This window comes from Pantherophis guttatus, chromosome 5 (genome assembly GCF_059756535.1).
Source record: "Pantherophis guttatus breed Tessera chromosome 5, ASM5975653v1, whole genome shotgun sequence".
NCBI lineage: Eukaryota > Metazoa > Chordata > Lepidosauria > Squamata > Colubridae > Pantherophis > Pantherophis guttatus.
In genome coordinates this window covers 107,367,702-107,387,677 of record NC_142067.1, presented here as the reverse complement: position 1 = coordinate 107,387,677, position 19,976 = coordinate 107,367,702, and the positions used below count along the sequence as shown (strand labels likewise).

The 19,976-nt window shown below is 37.7% G+C and overlaps 1 protein-coding gene across 2 annotated transcripts in view; it reads right to left on the bottom strand.

Annotated features, from left to right (window-relative positions):
* The window catches only part of ABCC4 (ATP binding cassette subfamily C member 4 (PEL blood group)), a 194,821-nt gene that overhangs the window by 43,317 nt on the left and 131,528 nt on the right, over nucleotides 1–19,976 (bottom strand). For both annotated transcript variants that reach the window (XM_034417531.3, XM_087895456.1), the window contains exons 22-26: nucleotides 19,742–19,861; nucleotides 18,090–18,200; nucleotides 16,584–16,684; nucleotides 13,798–13,989; nucleotides 7,819–7,974 (exon numbers count right to left, since the gene is read on the bottom strand). In XM_034417531.3, the coding sequence (XP_034273422.2) occupies nucleotides 7,819–7,974; nucleotides 13,798–13,989; nucleotides 16,584–16,684; nucleotides 18,090–18,200; nucleotides 19,742–19,861 (680 nt within the window). The remainder of the gene's footprint in view (nucleotides 1–7,818; nucleotides 7,975–13,797; nucleotides 13,990–16,583; nucleotides 16,685–18,089; nucleotides 18,201–19,741; nucleotides 19,862–19,976) is intronic.

Sequence of the window (19,976 nt, the reverse complement as noted above, 5' to 3'; positions counted from 1 at the left end):
GGTTTTTCCTGCCTAAGTGCAGGACCTTATTTTTCTCACCACTGAACTACATCATGTTGGATAGGGCGCACTGCTCCAGGCAAGATCCTTCTGGATCTTGAGACTATCTTCTAAAGTATTAGCTGTAATTAGAGTTTGTTATTATGATTTAATAAGAATTATTATAGAATTAAATAATTAATTATTAAAATTAGAAATATCTAATTCAGTTCAGCTACTTTTTTTTTGCCATTTCAGACACTTTCTGTATCCACGTTTCCTCCTCCTATGAGAAGCTAAATTTACTTTGTCAGAGTGTTTACAGTGTGACTTACTATTTTGAGACAACCAAAGAGCAAAATAAAGGACACAGAGGTTTGTCTTATAAACAGTGGTTTATATCAGGGGTGAAATCCAGCAGGTTCTGACAGGTTCTGGAGAACCGGTAGCGGAAAGTTTGACTAGTTCGGAGAATCAGCAAATACCACCTCTGGCAGGCGCCAGAGTGGGGTGGGAATGGAATTTTTGCAATATCCTTCCCCCAGGAAGGGGGAGGGAATGGGTATTTTGCAGAATCCTTCCCCTGGAGTGGGGTGGGAATGGAGATTTTGCAGTATCCTTCCCCTGGAGCGGGATGGGAATGGAGATTTTGCAATATCCTTCCCCTGCCACACCCACCAAGCCACGCCCACCACACTCACCAAGCCATGCCCACAGAACCAGTAGTAAAAAAATTTGGATTTCACCACTGGTTTATATACAAGACTTCTATATACATACATACACGTGATAGGCACATACCAGGCAATCAATCAATCTTCAACTCTACACGGAGAACTACAATGCACATGACAGATGATAGAACACAACGAGGAGAGTGATACATGAGGAGAGAGAGAGACGCCCTCTCATGGCCTCCCTTATATAGACATCTTCTTAAAGCGGCAATAACCCTGCTGACTCATCCTCAGTCCATCATCCTGGTCTACAGCCTTATAGCGACTGGTCAGCTTTAAATCTTCATTACCCTGACATACTTCTCTAAATCTCAGAGTTCACGCATAGATGAGGATACGGGCACCAAACACATGGCATCTGCAGACTTGTCACATCCCAGTTCAAAATGCTACATGGGCGCACGATTGAAGGCATATTTATGACTTGTTTCATCAAAAGATAGACCTTTCTGATGTTTCTCACACATTACAATAATATCCCAGTCTTAAAATTCAATCAAATTTAATGCCAGCTCCCCTCCCAAAATAAACAGAATGAGGCAGGGACGGAGAGGAATAAATGCTTGCCTGGAATAAATGCTTAAAAACCACTTATAATAATCAGCAGTAATAATTATAATAACACATTTGTAAAATTAAGCCCAAAAGGTTAAACTATGCACTTCTAAACTGCAATTTGCCCCATAGGTGACTACTATACTTGTGAAATGACTTCAGTTTCTTCTGACAGGCTCACTTAAAGATACACATTGCAGCTTAGCATAATAGTTCAACATAGCCTAGAGGTATTCAACTGTCCCAAGTGTCTTTAATCGTTTTCATAAGAAGCATATACACAGGTAAAGAAAGAGCGTAGTGCAATGATTAACTGCCAACAGATTACAACCCATGAAGCTATTTTTATTTTAATGGGATAGTAAAGTATGCCAAGTTGCAAAGCTCTTTGGATAAAATATTTTCAATGCATTTCTGCCAAGTTATAAGGTCCGTAAAATCATCACAGGCAGAAGAAATGTGCAGTATAATATGGTTTTGTGTTCCCCTTTAAAATACAAGACAATGAAATAGATTTTTCATTTCAAAAACAGCAATTCCTGCCGTATAATTTTAATTACAAAAGCTTTTGATCAAATGGGCTCAATAAAGCATTAAAAATGCTGATTTTTTTTAATATAAAAAAAAATCTTATTTTTTTAAAAAATCTATCAATGGTATTAGATGTACATTTCAGATATTGTGGAGATGAACTTCCATTTCAATTTTTTAATAGTTTAGCAAAATGGAAAATTTCAATTCATAAAATCTTTATAATAGTAGGAGAACATGAGTATTGCAGAAGAAGATAAGGATAGTTTTAATTTCAACTCCGGGCAAATAGTTATATAAAAATTGCCTGCTTCATGAGAGGAAGCTCATAAGCAAAACCTATAAAAATGATAAATTACAGTCAGAGAAATAGATATTTTTGCCTCAAAGGACTGATGTTAACAGTCCTTAATAAAAGTTTCATGAAGTAGCATTTAAAGCAGTGTTCCTCAACCTTTCCGGCTTAGTGGCCCGGTCTGGGGGTGGTGGAGAGAAGGGATGTTTTATGTGAGGAGCAGATGCGCGCATAGCTTGCGCAAGTAGGGCTGCGAGCACCGGCCCCCGCCACTCACACGAGTCAGGCTATGTGCATGCGCACCGACCTGCCACTCACACAGCCCAGTTACAAATAAGTCATGGCCCCGTAGTGGGCCATGGCCCACTGGTTGGGTACTCCTGATCTAAAGAACCAGTTAGAACCATATTTTTCAACTCTGGCAACTTTAAGACGTGTGGACTATAAATGTGATAATCAATCAATCAATCAATCAATCAATAAATAAATAAATAAATAAATTCCCAGAATTCTCTAGCTGGCAAGCTGACTGGATAATTCTGGAGGTTGAAGCCTACACATCTTAACATAGTTGAATATCTCACTGAAGTTTCCCTGCGATCCAAGTAGAGTTGTCTGGAAGATGAGTCATGGCAACTGGATCCCTTTTTTGGTTTGAAACATTTCACTATATTTGGATAAGCAGCAAAATGTTTCAAACCAAAGAAGCAGAAAAGTCCAGTTGCCATGCTTCATCTTCCAGATTCCAAGGTTTAAAAAACACTAAATTAGAAGTTTTTCCAAGACACATTTTGAGTAATTCATAAAATATTTCCTATAAAATCTTCACAAAAATTCACACACGCCCACATATACATGTGAGTTTTCACCCAGAGAATGCATTTTAATTGAGTGTTTTTATAGTCCCTTACAGTTGTTGAGACTCATGCGACATTTAAATCTGATTAATTAATTAATTTCCATATTGGACATGTTTTGGATATCCATTTTTATTATATAATTGCACTGCAAAATTTGGAGAAATGCAAAAACTTAACAATGTATCTGTTCCGGTTCATGTAATCACTCACAAGGTCATATTAGACTGATTTATACTAAAATGCAACAAAAGGCATTATTTATCTGACTCTGAATTGAATTGGGTGGTCAGAAGCAGGTTTTATGCATAATTCTACCAGCGTATTCATACTTAGAGATGCATGAAGGAATGTGATAGCAAAATACATTAGCCTTCCTATTGCATCCACAACAGTAAAGTAGAATGTATGGAATTTTTATTGAACACTATGCATTATTTGCATTTTAAGGTTGCTTGAAATCAGCATAAGAAGCAGCTGATAGATGGGAGCTAGAAAAGACTTCTATAGGTTTGCTTTTCGATGGGAGAGATAAAGATAACTCAGTTTAGCAAACAATATTATATAACAATATAGTGCCTTACATGAATGAAATCAACCAACTAATTAAAGCCCATCTCTAGAATCAACTTCAAAATATTTTATTTCGATGCAGTAATGAATATTGAGAAATCTTATCCCAAAACCTTAAGTCTCACTTGTCAATCAAATTTAACCTGTCAAACAAATCAAATCAAATCAGTGTGCATGTGCTGTCTTCCAAGGCAGCACATGCACACATCAAAACCATGGTTAATGGAGGCCAAAAACAGAATTAGAAAATATATTGCGTATGGTCATATTATGCAGCTGTTTTCAATACAAACACAATAACCCAATGTAGTTTGTCATTGGTATTATCAGCATCTTCCAAGCCCAAATTTACAACTCTGAGGACTTTCATTCTCTGCTGACAATATGAAAAAAGCTTCCTTTAATGTAAAAAATAAGTAAATACTTTTAGACAACTGAAACTCTCCCTCGTGAATTTAATTAAATCTTGTTTATACTGACAAGATGATAGACAAGGCATTTTTTGTTTTATTTTGAAGTGTAAGTCTTATACAAGGAATTTAATATATCAATCATGTATGTAACAATAAATAGGATGGAAAATAAAATTAGGGTAGGAAACATCCTCCCTTCTAAAAATGTTTTTTTTTTCCCCCTGAGGGAAAAAAAAGCCTCCAGTATTATACAATACGGTCCCCACCTGAAATAGCTAGGAAAGCTTTCAAAACCTTGCAGCTATTGAATGAACAGTTCGTCATCTGTTTTCCGGAGAAAAGAATATTGTGCAAATACAAAGGCAGAAGAATTTAAGTCCATGTAAAGTCCTCTTAGGTACAAAAGGGTCATCAACTTCACTCAGCAGCGCTACTGTGCACTAATGAAACCTTCAGCATTCAGAAATAAAGAGGGAGCTTGCATTAGGCCGCAATCCAATTGTATTTATTTCCTAGTAATAGCATACCTACTTCTTTCTGTGCTTTCTATTTTTTGAGCAGAGGGGAGAAGGGAGGATAAGGCGAAGAGGCTTTTTAGAGAACCATGCTGCTTGCCTAACTTTGTTTTAAATCACGGTAGTTCATAACAAAAAGTAATAAAATCAAATAAAATCAAAGAGAAAACGGGGGGAGGGGAGCCTCACAGAAAGCCCTACAGCCCTCATTCCAGGCGTCGTGTCATATAATACGGGTTCTTTCCTCAGCCTCAGTCCAGGTCAGGTGAAACAGTACATAACTCAACAAAGGGCAACTGGCAGAAGCTCCCTGCTCCAATTTTTGAGGGAGAATGTGGCTGTTAGGTTGCTGACTTATGTTTTGTGTTTTTTGTAATGTTTAGCCTTGACAAGGTAGACATAAGAGCCATGGCGGCGCAGTGGTTAGAATGCAGTATAGCAGCAATATGCTGACTCTGTAAACCACTTAGAGAGGGCTGTAAACAGGGGTGGGTTCTACTTACGTTTACTACCGGTTTGCATCGTGCTCACGCTCTTCTGCACATGGACAGAAGCATCTGCGCATGCGCAGATCGCCTATAATGACGTCCGGGTCAGTGGGTGGAGCCTCCCGCCGGTTTTAGTACCGGTTCTTGCGAACCAGTCCGAGCTGGGGGCAACTCACCACTGCCTGTAAAGCACTGTGAAGCAGTATATAAGTCTAAGTGCTATTGCTATTACAGGGAGGAAGAATTAGAGCCCGATCTCAAAAATATATTATGAGTTTCATAGTAACAATTCTGTGACAATTGCCACATATTAAATTAATATACAGGAAGTCCTCAACCTACAACCATACAGTAATTGATGTATGTTGTATGTATGTATGTTGTTAAGTGAGAAATTTGTTAAGTGAATTTTGCCCCATTTTACGACTTTTCTCACCACATTCATTAAGTGAATCTGGTTTCCCCCTTGATTTGATTTGATTTGATTTATTAGATTTCTATACCGCCCTTCTCCTGAAGGACTCAGGGCGATGTACAGCCATATAAATATACAAAATTTAAAACAATTTAAAATTGAATATATAAAAATTTGGCCCATAGATTAAAACACACATACACCCATTCTAAAATTCGTATTATGGCAGGCCGGCTTGCTGGAACAGGAGGGTCTTCAAGGTGTGGCGAAAGGTACGTAGGTCGGGGATGAGACGAATCTCAAGAGGCAGCTCATTCCAGAGGGCTGGTGCCCCCACAGAGAAGATTATCCCCCTGGGTGTCGCCAGTCGGCATTGTCTGGCCGACGGCACCCTGAGGAGCCCCTCTCTGTGGGAGCGTATTGGCCGGTGGGAGGCTGTTGCTGGCAGCAGGCGGTCTCGTATATACCCCGGTCATAAGCCATGGAGTGCTTTAAAGGTTGACCTTGACTTTGCTTGCCAGAAGGTTGTAAAAGGTCATCACATGACTCTGGGACATTGCAACCGTCATAAATATGAGCCAGTTGCCAAGTGTCTGAATGTTGATTACATAACCATGGGGAAGCTGCAATGGTCACAAGTCTGAAAAATGGTCATAAGTCACTTTTTCAGTGCTGTCATAACTTCGAACAGTCACTAAATGAACTGTTGTAAATCGAGGACTACCTGTATATCGTGAAATAGACACCCGTTTCATTTTTCCTTGAAACCACATTACAACCAGAATGTACAGGGATTAGAGGATCTTTTGACTTTCTCCTTCTGAGATAAGAGAGAAAACTTTAAATTTGGTTTGCCAAAATTTATGACTGACATCTATCTCCATGTCTTCCCAGAATTTAACAGATTTGGAAAAGACCTTGTAGATCATCTAGTCCAAACCCCTGCCTAAGTAGGAGACCCTACATCATTTCTGACAAATGGCAGTCCAATCTCTTCTTGAAAGCCTCTAGTGATGAAGCTCCCGCAACTTCCGAAGGCAAGCTGTTCCATTGGTTGATTGTTCTCACTGTCAGAAAAATTCTCCTTATTTCTAGGTTTAATCCTTAGGTGGGTTGGAAAATAGCTTGACCCCCTCCTCTCTGTGGCAGCCCCTCAAATATTGGAACACTGCTATCTCCCCTGGTCTTTCTCTTCACTAGACTAGCCATGTCCAGTTCCTGTAACTGCTCTTCATATGTTTTAGCCTCCAGACCCCTAATCATCTTGGTTGCTTTTCTCTGCAGACTTTCTAGAGTCTCAACATCTTTTTTATAGTGTGGTGAGCAGAACTAGATGCAGTATTCTTATATAAGTGAGCATTTTGAGGTTAAAGGAGCAAAAGTGATCAAGGCAATCATGAGTCTAAAAGGCCCCATAATTCCTTTGCATGTCACTAACCGAAGTTAAATTGACTGATCCCTCTCTCCCCCTCCCCCGCCAGTCACCATTAAGCAACCTGTTTCTTAATTTAAAAAGCAACCAGAATATAAAAACATATTTGCTCTGCTCCCATTCCTGGGGCAGCACCCCACCCCTGGGTCTTCATGGGGACTGACAGGATTGTTTTTCAATCTGAAAAACACAGTTCACAGGAAAAATGACCAGACATATTCCTTTAAAGGGGATGCACTGCAGCTTCTTTGAGGCAATGGTACTGTTCAGTGTGTTTATATTTTTACATATATAGAATGGCACAAACGAACCTGAGAGATTGGAGCCGATACCTGTTCAAAGCAACAACTGAGTTAATTTAGCACATTTCAGAAACATATGAGCAAAAATGTTCTCGCTCCAAATAGTCATTTTGAGTCTTCCAAACCTGCTGCAAATAAAACATTCACATTCTGGAATATCTCGAAAGCCAAATAAAAATTATCCATTTTCTACTAGCTGAAATTATATTCTCAGTGAAGTCTAAAATGCCAGGAAAGGACTCTGATTCACAACACCACTAGCCTATAAAATCTTGTTTGTTTTTGTGGCGTATATTTGAGAGGACAAAGACACTGCGGGTGCGCGCACGCCCACATGTGTACGCGCACAATCACCATCTCTTCTATTTGTCAGAATAATTTCTGCTCTAAAATATTTTATGTCCACAAAACAGAATGCATCATTCCAGTCTTTAAACCAAATTCAATCTGTAGTCATAACTAATGTCTGAAAGAAAGCTGTTTGGGCATGACAGAAACATAGATAATGAACCTCTTAAAATAGTCATAATAATTTCACTTCATTTTCAGTCATCATTCAAGAAGAAAGGATTAACATACACAGAGACATCACGCTACTCTATAAGATTCCTGGCATATAACCAGCAGAGTGCAGAAGAAAGATAAAGAAAAATTTACAACCCTAAGGTTTCTGGAGAGCGCTGGATGGACTTCTAAAATAGGCTGATGCGCAAAGCAGACCAATACCTGAGGTATGATTGAAATTTTCTTCCTCAAGTCATGAAGTCCTAGTTCTGATGTCAAATATTTATCAATCCAAATTCTTCCTTGGGGCTCGGCCAACCGGAAAAGAGCAGCTATTAGAGAGCTTTTGCCAGCTCCTGTTCTTCCCACAATTCCAACCTGAAAGACAAAAAATAGAAAAACATATACCGGGGGAAGAAGCCATTTATAAAGCACTACTTCTAATTATCTTGTTTATTTTGCCTCTTGTAAGGCAAGATATACACGGTAGATATTAGGCAACAAAAGATGCATAAATATTGTCTTTAAAAGAAAAATTTTCCTCAGCATTTGAGTGATCTAAACCTATTGTTTGATAATATAGTGATTTTAGTTCATTTTTCTCATGAAAAGTAGGAATCAAGCAAATGTTTTCCCGGCTTAGCACATGTGAAGAGATTGCTTATTAGAACTTCTACTCTCGCCCTTAAAGCATAACTATCTTATTGCAGGTGGTTAAATTGAACTCAAATTTTAATGTAATTTTATATGTTTCTGAAACTATGTGTGTCTAGCTTCAGGCCCTGGGTAGCTTATAAAACATTATTAATATTTGCTTTTGGATAGGAATAACGGTGCTTTTGACTCACAATCCTCAAGAGTAAATATTATGAGTGGTCTTTTTATAAACCTTCTGTCATAACATCAGGAGTACAGGAATAAACATATATTTCTTTTACATTAAGAAAGTGAAACAGGCTTCTTAGATCCAAAGTCTACTTATCAATTTCTAGCTCAGCCATAAGAGGCAATAATTAATTATATTGAGTTTATTTATCAGCAAAGAGAGGGAGAACAAGAGCCTTGGTGGTGCAGCAGACTAAAGTGCTGTTAAATAGCACCAGCTGCCTGCAATTAATGCAAGTTCAAATCTCACCAGGCTCAAGGTTGACTCAGCCTTCCATCCTTTCGAGGTAGGTAAAATGAGGACCCGGATTGTGGGGGCAATAAACTCACTTTGTATAAAAAAGACCACCACTTATGGGGGGGGCGAAAGCCCTACTAAGCAGGTATATACAAAAGTATGAAGGCTATTGCTTAACGCATTGTAAGCCGCCCTGATTCTCCGGAGAAGGGCGGCATATAAATTGAACCAATAAATAAATAAATAAATAAATAAATACATACATACATACATACATACATACATACATACATACATACATTAATCAACTGATTAAGTGCCCTCAAGTTGATGTCAATTTTTATTTGAGTGACAGACCAATTCTCTCCAAGATGATCTGTCTTCAAGTTGGCCTTTTAGTTTCATTTATTGCAGCTGAAAACTGAATCTATCCACCTTGCTCTCTTCTTCTTTTCTTTCTTTCAACTTTTACTAGAATTATGAGCTTCTCAAAGGAACTGCCAAAATATTACAGTTTGAGCCCAATCACTGATGTCTTGAGTGAAAATTCTGAATTGATTTTTAGGTTTTCTGTAGTTATCCATCATATTCTCAACAGTCTTCTCCAACATCAAAATTTAAAAGCATCGGATATACTTTCTATCTTACTTTTTCAAACTCCAGATTCTGTAATCCTATGGGGTCATGAAGAAAACCTGAATAATTCTAATCTTTGTAAGTACAGTCAGGCCTGGACATCTGAAGATTTTTTTCTAATATTGTCCTCTTTAAATTCAAATAACTACATTGAAACTGAATTAGGCTTCAACCATAATTAAAATATCTAAATTGTGCTTAAAATTATTCTGATTTCCTAAAATATAGGAATGCTAAAATAGATATTACATTTTAGAATTGCTATTTTAAAAAAACATTATCCCTGATGTTGTCCCTGATGTTTGTGCCATATCAGAAGAAGAGGAAAAAGATCAAAAACAAAATGTGTAAATCTAACAATTTTTTTTCAAGTGAACTGAGAAGTCAACAATGTGAATTTCACATGATGAAAACCATTTAATTCCATTTCTGCATTAACACCCAATTTTAAAAAAAAAAAAATCTGCCTGAAAGTTTGTCAATAATATGAAGATACCTTTTTAATGCATTTCTCATATTACCTGCATCTTTAATTGGGAAATGCTGCTTTTTATCTCCATCAGTATGTATGTATGTATGTATGTGTGTGTGTGTGTGTGTGTGTATTAAAAAAGACATATACTGTGAAATCAGGAGCAGTGAGATTCTGAATTCACATTCACTAGGAGGTGCTACCTAGCATAAGATCACAGCAGCATTCAGAAATTCTTCAAACTTCCCTTTCAGCCGCCAAAGCCCACCAGCTATTTTTCTTCACTTGGGGCAATGTGATTTACCCTCCTCTTTGCATCAACAGAATAATTGGAGAATTAGTTGAGACAAACTCTCAGCAACCTCTCTTTCAGTTGTCTTAATCGCTGCAGATGGAAGCTCCTGAGGGAACTTGGCTAATCATAAAAAACACTAAACAAAGTCAGATCTATCTTTTCTTAGAAGGGAAACCTGAAGAAGATCCCAGAAATGTAGCCCAGACTGTCACAGAATACACTCCCAAAAACAACAGTGACAAACCACTTCCTTATCCCTGCTAACAAAACAGCCCAGGTGTGTTCATTTAGCAACATGTTCCCTCTCTTTCTGGCATGTTCCTTTGGTTTGTTACTTTGTATGGCATCTGAATCCTTATCCGCTATTAGAAGAGCGTATGGCTACTGCAAGTGTTGGCCCAAAGGCAAATAAAAGTATGAAAGTGATAAAGAGCATAAATCTGTAGAGCAGCGGTTCTCAACCTGGGGGTCGCGACCCCTTTGGGGGTCGAACGGCCATTTCACAGGAGTCGCCAAAGCCCTCTCTCGCTCCCCCCCCACGCCTTCACTCACCCTCACCCTCTGCCTCTGCTGGATCGCCCGGTCGCCGTTCACTTACCCCGCCCACTCCCAATCTATTGCTGCCTCCGGAGTCCCAGCTGATGGCTAGAGGGAAAAAAAACTTTAAATTCTTGCCGCGGGGCTTCAAAGAGCCGCCCTACTCTCAGCTGTTTTGCGGAGGGCTCTGTTGCTAGCTAGCTGCAAAGAGGTAAATTCCTGGAGCAGATTTTTTTCCCCCTAACTATGCTGAAAAAGCGAAATTGAAAGTAAGCAGGGTCTTTGGTGCAACGTGACAAAATGAGGCAGAGAGATTTCTTTTTCCTCACCAAAAAAGGTAGGTGCAAAACTGCAAACAATGGGAAATTTAGGGCAAGAGGAGGTTCAAGATTTTAAAACATAGAAGAAAAAAAGCTCTATTTAACTAGGGAATTGTAATAATTGAGATACTATTAATTGCATATTGTGTTGAAAGCAGAAATGGTTAAGTTGTGGTTTGGAGGAATATATGGGGGAAATTATTTGGTTTATTATTATTGGTAAATATAATTAATTGATTTGTAAGAAATTGGATTGCATGGAAATAATTGGAATATTCATGTTCATGTTGATTAATATACAAAAAAGGTAGTTATATAACTAATTGATTTATATTAAAATGTTGAATTTATATTAAACAACTGTAATATTACATAATTAACCAATGTGAGGATGGATATAAAAATAGATGACAATGAGAAGGGTTATAATATAGAAGGGAAAGAGGCTTCCGTTTCCCCATGAAGTCATCTTTGCAAAATAAAAGCCACGCTTTTTATATAGTAGATTTATATAAATAGTAGCTTAAATAGTGGAATTATTCTTTCTGAGATTAACCGGGAATTAGAGGGATGAAGCAGCATCTTACAAAATGGGAGGTACATCTGGGAAGAAAACTGAAGAGGCTCATAACCTAACCAGAAACCTAACCTCCCTCCCTAATTGTTCTTTCAAGCTGTTTTACAGTATTTTTAAAACCATCCTTGCAAATCCTCCAGTGCTTCAGGTAGGGCAAACAATTCTGGGCGGAATTAATCTAAGGTTTCAGATTTATTATATTTCTGTCCTGGACCAGCCTAGGATAATAATTTAAACTAGAAAATCATGAATCTTTCCAAACCTAATATCTACTGCATAATACAAACTATAAAAAGGTAATTAAAAATTAAATTTATAGCCTAGAACTAGAAAATCCATTTTATAAGACTTAAATCTACAAAGTACAACTAAGTAACATGATTCTTATTAAGCATACATACAGTAACATATCAAAATTAATGTATAAGCTAATCGTTGCAAACTATTACAGAATTAATAAAGTGTGATACAATATTATTCTACACTATCTATAAAAATAAAAATATGAAAGTAGTAAAATATTCATGCTAATAGGCAATAACACTGTTTAATACTGTTAACCAAAATGACTAGAAAACTAAAGAGAGAAATACGCTAACACAATTACATAATAATTTTATAGTCTCTATTAATAGTCAGTTCCTAAAAGATTTCACAAGCTGCTGCAGGAAGCATAACAATCTGTATGTTAGAATTATAAGCAAAAATAAGTGGAAAGACCTAAATTGATCATCATGAACAGCTTGTAAATACTGAGGAAATGAGAGATTGTCAAATGTCTCTATAAAATGGGTGCTAAAGAAAGCCAATTATTTCAGTATGCTAAAATTCAAAGGGACTTAAGAGGTTGCTCTCAGCATTTAAAATATCTCACAGTCTAAGTCTCCTGAGAAATTGACCCCAAATCACTGAATGAGGATGAATTTGAATGTAGGTATTCCCAGTCCTAGTCTAACATCCTAAATATTATTCCAGACTATCATAATATATTATTAATCATTAATATAATAATACAAATCATTTAACAACATATTAAGAGCCTTGGTGGCGCAGCAGATTAAAGCACTGTTAAGTAACACCAGCTGCCTGCAATTACTGCAAGTTCAAATCTCACCAGGCTCAACGTTGACTCAGCCTTCCATCTTTCGAGGTAGGTAAAATGAGGACCCGGTTTGTGGGGGCAATAAACTGACTTTGTATAAAAAAAGAACACCGCTGGGGGGGGGGAAGCCCTACTAAGCAGGTATATAAAAAAGTATGAAGGCTATTGCTTAACGCACTGTAAGCCCCCCTGAGTCTCTGGAGAAGGGCGGCATATAAATCGAACCAATAAATAAATAAATAAATAAATAAACAAACAAACAAACAAACAAACAAATAAATAAATAAATAAATAAATATTATTCCAGAATCTAATTGATTATTCTTCAGTGAAAAATCAGATTAAAGTTGAACAAAGACAGACATTTTTCAATTTCTCAGGTCAACCAAAGTTGATTTGAGTAGTAATTGCAGCACAAATAAACATTGTATTTCATCTCCTCCTTAGACCCTAAAACAGCTAAAATGAGAGACCAGAATGAGAAATTTGATCTTTGCCCAAATGACAAAGAATTGGGAATGTATAGAAGAGATGGGGAATGGCAGAAAAGAAGTTCCCTGAGACTAACATTACTGATCCTCCTAAAAACAAAATACAAATAGTCCTTGACTTACAATAGTTCATTTAGTGACTGTTCAAAGTCTCACTAAATGACTTTAGTGATAATACTAGAGTGTTGTCTATAGTGCTGTAGTTACAACAGTGCTTAAAAATGTGATTTATGACTGTTTTTCACAGTTATAACCTTTGCAGCATCCCCACAATCATGTGATCAAAATTCAGATGCTTGGCAATGGGTTCATACTTACGACGGTCGCAGTGTCCCTGGGTCATGTGATCCCCTTTTTGTGACTTTCTGACAAGCAAAGTCAATGGGGGAGCCAGATTCACTTAACAACCGGGTTACTAACTTATTAGCTGCAGTGATTCACATAACAACTGTGGCAAGAAAGGTCATAAAATGGGGCAAAGCTCACTTAAACTAATGTCCCACTTAACAATGGAAATTTTGGGCTCAATTGTGGTCGTAATTTGTGGACTACCTGCATGCAATGTGTGAAGTCAAGCCTATGGAACCCAACCACAATTAAGATTCTTTTTACGATTCTGACTCAAAAGTAAAATTAACACATACATACTTTTTCTTTAGATTTAATTAAAGCAGACAAATGTTTCAACACTAAAGGACCATTTGCACTGTAGGCGAAGTTCACATCATCAAATGCAATCACTCCTTCAGTTGGCCACTCCGCTGGTGGACGTTTGTGTGTATGCCATGATGCTTCCTGTTCCAATTCGGTGTATTCCATTACTCGTTCCACTGATATCATCTGAAAAAGAGAAACAAATGTTGATTCCTAGGTATTTATTGATTTACAATGCAGTAATCACTTGAAGATTGATTTTCAGGTTTTAAGTAGAATCAGATTCAATACTTGCCACAATTATTTCTACCTAAATAAGCAGACTTGTGGGAAAAAGGGGAGGAGCATAAATCAAATAAATAAGTGAGAAAAATTTTTTGAAGCAATCTTATTTTCATATATCTGGAACAAACGTACAATATATCTTGGTGTTAATCTATCTCTGAAAACAACACTCCACAACTGTGGGACTTATAAACCTTAATTATATCCCTCTTCAGTGTGCACTGGAGTAAACTACAGCAATTAAAAATATAAAGTACACCTTTTTCTTTACCAGTGTGCTACCCTGCATATCTTAAATAATCCTTGTGTTAGTAGTGGACAACTGGAAGCTTGCTTTGTAGAGCTGTTCACAGTGTATTAGTTTACAAACATGAAATAGAACAGAGAACATAGAAGATAGAACAATAGTGTTAAGAAGGGACTTTGGGGACCCTCTAATCCAGCTCCTTGCTCAAGCAGGAGAGTTTATACCACAGATCTCCAGTCTCTTCTTGAAAACATCCAGTGATGGAGCTCCCACAACTTCCAGCGATAAGCCATTCCACTGATTAATCATTCTCACTGTCAGGAAATTTCTCCCTAGTTCTAAGTTGAAGATCTCTTTAATGAACTTCCACCCTTATTTCTTGTCCTGCCTTCAGGGCTTTGGAGAATAGGTTGACCCCCTCTTCTTTGTGACAGCCTCTCAAACACCGGAAGACTACTATCGTATCACCCATACTCCTCCTTTTCGTTAGACGGGGTATACCTAGTTTTTTCAATCTTTTATTGTATGGTTTAGCCTCTAGATTCCTTATCATATTTGTTGCTCTTCTGTGCACTCTTTCTAAGGTCTCAGCATCTTTTTTGTATCATGATGACTAGAACTGGATGCAGTATTCCAAGTGTGGTCTCACTAATGCAGTATAAAGTGGTACTACCATAGCACTTCATGTAATCTTGAAACTATCCCTCTGTTGATGCAATCTAGGACTGCATTAGCTTTTTTGATAGCTGCAGCACACAGCTTGCTCATACCTAAATGACGGTCTACTAGAATATCTAGATCCCTCTAAAGTTGCTACTACTGAGCTAGGTACCATCCATTTAATAGCTGCACATTTGGTTTTTCTTGCCGATGTGTAGCATCTTACTTTTTTTTTATCACTGAATTGCAGTGATAAAATTATTAAATAGGGCCCAGTATTCAAGTCTGTCAAGATCCTTCTGGATCTTGAGATTATCTTCCAAAGTGTCAGCTATTGCCCTGAGCTTGATGTCATCTGCAAATTTGATGAGTTCCCCTTCTATCCCCTCATCTAGATAATTTACGAAGATGTTGAAGAGTACTGGGCCTGAGACAGAACCTTGAGGTACCCCACTCCATGCTTTCCTTCATATACATGTTGTTCCATTGAAGACCATCTGCTGAGTATGGTTGGTCAGCCAGTTGCAAATCCATCTGATGGTGGTATGGTCTATCCCACATTATACCAAGAAGTAGGCTATGATCTACTTTGTCAAATGCCTTACTGAAATCCAACTAAACTATGCCCACAGCATTTCCCTTATCAATAATGTAATAATTATATATGAATTTTACAAAAAATCTCCTTTTTTACAACCCTGTAGTCCCTATTCAGGGTAGAGTTGGGGCAAATGGATGGAACTGAACCTTTACTGTTGGGATGCCCTTCCTGACATCTATGCAGAGTTCACAGCAGATGACCTTGGAGAGAAACATCTGCTGCTACTTAGGATTGAACTTTCAACCAAGTGGGAAGTGTCTTCACCACCAGGCCACCATGCAGTTCTTATTAATTATGTATTAATATATATATTTATATATTCATTATATAATACTGTATAGTAAAATTAAAATTAAATATATAATGATAATAACATTATATATATAACACTCATTTAATATATATTGTAATATAACACTAATTTAATATATGTACCCACTCACTCTTTCCTCCCTTATGTATTCATCTCACCATGCTGGGCTTCCATTATGCTCTCTGTATGAAAGACTAGCATGACTGAAATTCTTCCTTCTCCCTCTAAGAAGAGGTCGCCATCTTTGTTTTCCTTCATGGTAAGTTCTTTCATAATTCTCAACTGACTTTTTTGTCACGAATGAAACAAATATATGTGTCCCAGGATAATGTGCAAGATTCAAACTGGGTCAGTCACCGGGACTGACCCAGACTGGATCTTGACTTTTTTGTATTCAGAATCACTTACCTCCCCACAATACAAAAGGATGGAGACAACATCAGCTGTATTAGAGCAGGGGTATCAAACTTGTGGCCCACAGGCTGCAGGCATCATGTGCAGGCTACGCCAACCCCAGCTCCACAAAGTGGGAAAACGTCATGATATGTCACGTGATGGCAACATGATGTCGCAAGTTTGACACCCCTGTATTAGAGCAAGGGAACCAACAGGGGAAAATGCCTCTGGGCTACCAATGCAGCAGGGTTTTTATTAAAGAAACAATTGTTTATTACCAGATTTTCAACTTCTGCACTTTGCCGAACTCCCCACTGGAACATTCCTGTGAGAGTGATTGCATAGGATAAAGCAAGGCCCACCTTTCCAGCATCAAGAGCTGTGAGACAAGAAAGAAGGCAAGTGTAAAGAATTTTGAATGAACAATTTTCTTCAAGTTTAATAATCTAGTTTATGAAATTGAAAATATAAAACGTATTAAATTACACAAACTAAATACATATACATATGGGCTCTGTATATGTATAGGGAACATGTTCTCCAGGAATATATATATATATTCCTATAACCCTAACCCTAACCCTAACCCTTAAAACCCATCTTTTCCAGCAAGCCGGGCTGGCTTAAGAAGAAATTTTTAAATTCTTTTAATCAGTTTGTGACTTTTTAACTTTCGGGCCAAATTTATATATATATTTTAACTGTTTTTAATATTTGTATTTTATGGTCTTATCTTGGCTGTACACTGCCCTGAGTCCTCAGGGAGAAGGGCGGTATATAAATTGGAAATTAAATTAAATTAAATATATATCCTGTTTCACCCAAAATAAGACATCCCCTGATAATAAGCCCAATCGGGCTTTTGAGCGCATGGCAATAAGGCCAAGCACTTATTTCAAGGTTCAAACAAATATAAGACAGGGTCTTATTTTTGGGGAAACATGATGTGTGTGTGTGTGTGTGTGTGTGTGTGTGTGTGTGTGTATGTATATGTATATGTGTATGTGTATATATATATATATATATATTTGTTTTCTGAGATTTTCGCGGGTGTTTGTATGTAGGTCTTTGGTTATTCGGGTTTTCCCCCGTGTAAAATTGGAAGTGTCTTGACAACGTTTCGACGAAGTCTCATTCGTCATCTTCAGGCTGGTGTTTTCGACTTCGTGCCTAGAAGCATGGAGCCGAAAACACCAGCCTGAAGATGACGAATGAGACCGTCGAAACGTTGTCAAGACACTTCCAATTTTACGCGGGAGAAAACCCGAATAATCAAAGATCAACATATATATATATACATATACATACATGTGTGTGTGTGTGTGTGTGTGTATGTATGTGTATGTATATATATATACACACACACACACACACACACACATACATATATACACATACACACACACTTAAATAAAGGATTGTAACAAAGAGGAATCTAATATTTATTAAAAATAAAGAACATTAAAGAGGAATTATAAGTATATTCATTTGTAGCAGCACAATATTAACTGAAATTTAACTTACTGATTGATTTAATTCATTAAAATTTTATAATGCCTCACTTCCAACAGCTGGGCGTTTCACCGATAAAAACAAAGAAGAAAAGATGGCACAATCGGACAACAATCAAAACAAACCACATTACCCAGAAATTATCTGGAGGAAGTACTGTCTCATTACCAGTAACTGGCTTGCTGTCGGTAGCATAGCTAGAAAAATATGAGAAGGCAAACGAGAGTAGATAATAGGATAATAGTGTAATGTTTTCCAGCAAGTAAACTTACTCTGTGCAAGTAGCAAAGAGCCAAAGGCCATCACTATGACAAAGATGGCACAGATGGCATCCAAGCGTACAGCAAACCAGCGAGACGTAGTCAGAAATAGGAACCAAGCTTCTGAAAGCAAAAAAAAAGAAAGGGAGATTGTTCAGATGCAACAGATACAACATTAGCAGGGCTGAAACAATTCGGTTGTATAAATTCAGTCTTATCTTTGAAACTGATTTTGGAAATTCAGGAAGGAAACAGATTTTTCAAACAGTTCCATTTTACCTCTAAGTGATACAGGTGGTCCTCAATTTATGACTACAATTGGAACCAGCATTTATGTTGGTAAGCAAGGCAGTTGTTAAGTGAATTGTGCCCAATTTTATGATCTCTTTTGCCACAGTTGTTAAGCAAATCACTGCAGATGTTAAGTGAATCAGGCAGTCATTAAGCAAATCAGGCTTCCCCCATTGACTTTCCTTGTTGGAAGTCAACTGGGAAAGTCTTAAATGGTTATCCTGTAATCCCAAAATGCTGTAACTCTCATAAATATATGCTGGTTGCCAAGTGCTCAAATTTTGGTCATTTGACAGGTGGATCGGGGTTAAATGCTACCGGTTCGGACCAGTTCGCCTGAACCAGTAATAAAAAATGCTACCAGTTCAGGCAAACCGGTAGTACAAAATATGCTTCCAACAATCAGCTGGGCCGCATGATTTATATTCGCTAGGAAGCAGGAAATCCTGCTTTCTAGAGAATCTAAATCACGCAGCACAGCTGTTCCCCCCCTCACTGTTCTACTTACCTTTGCAGACTCAGAAAAGGCTTCTTAATCCTCCTTTTTCAGCACTGCATAGTAGCGCCTGTGGTGCACATGCACACGAAGCACACGTTTGGTGTGTACCGCACATGCGCGCGCAAAGTGAACCGGTAGTAAAGCGAACCGATAGCGGACTTCAGAGCATTTTACCCTTGATGTGGATTCTACAATAGTCATAAGTACAAAGATGGGTTGTAAGTCACTTTTTCCAGTGGCGTTGTAACTTCAAACAGTCACCAAACAAATGGTTGTAAGTCGAGATCTGCCTGTACAGATAGTCCTGGACTTACAACAGTTCATTTAGTGACTGTTGAAAGTTACAACGGCACTGAAAAAATTGACTTAGGACAGTTTTTCAAAGTTACAACCTTTGCAGCTCCCCATGATCATGTGATCAAAATTCAGATGCTTGGCTACTAGTTCATACTTATGACCGCTACAGCATCCCGGGGTCATGTGATCACTTTTTGCAACCTTCTAACAAGCAAAGTCAATGGGGAAGCCAGTTAATTTAACCACCAGGTTAATAGCTTATCCACTGCAGTGATTCACTTAACAACTGTGGCAAGAAAAGTTGTAAAATAGGGCAAAACTCACTTACCAAATTCTCACTTAACAACATAAATTCCGGGCTCAATTGTGGTCGTAAATCAAGGCTACCGTATATCTCAATGAGATTTTTGAGAAGACATCCTACATATTCCTCAAATGAAATAATGCTTCATTCTCCTGCCTCATTCCATTTCTCAAGTAGTGAATACAGTAGTTGAGGAAATAGTATACTTCAGGAAGAATCTTTCTTCTTGGTTCTGCTGAACTGGAAATTAATTACCTTGATCTTTTTACAAACCTGTGTGTAGGTCTTGGTGTGCATCAAATAATTCTTGGAATCTTTGCTGTGCTTGAAAAGCACGAATTGTCCAAAGTCCCTGAAGAGATGATGATAAATGAGAAAAAACTGGGCTTCGAGCTGCAACATAAAGATTAAAAGATGTCAGATTTCAAGAGAACTCTTTCATTATGATGACCTTTAATAGTACTATGAGATATTAACTGAATCAATGTGTAATATTTATCACTGGTAT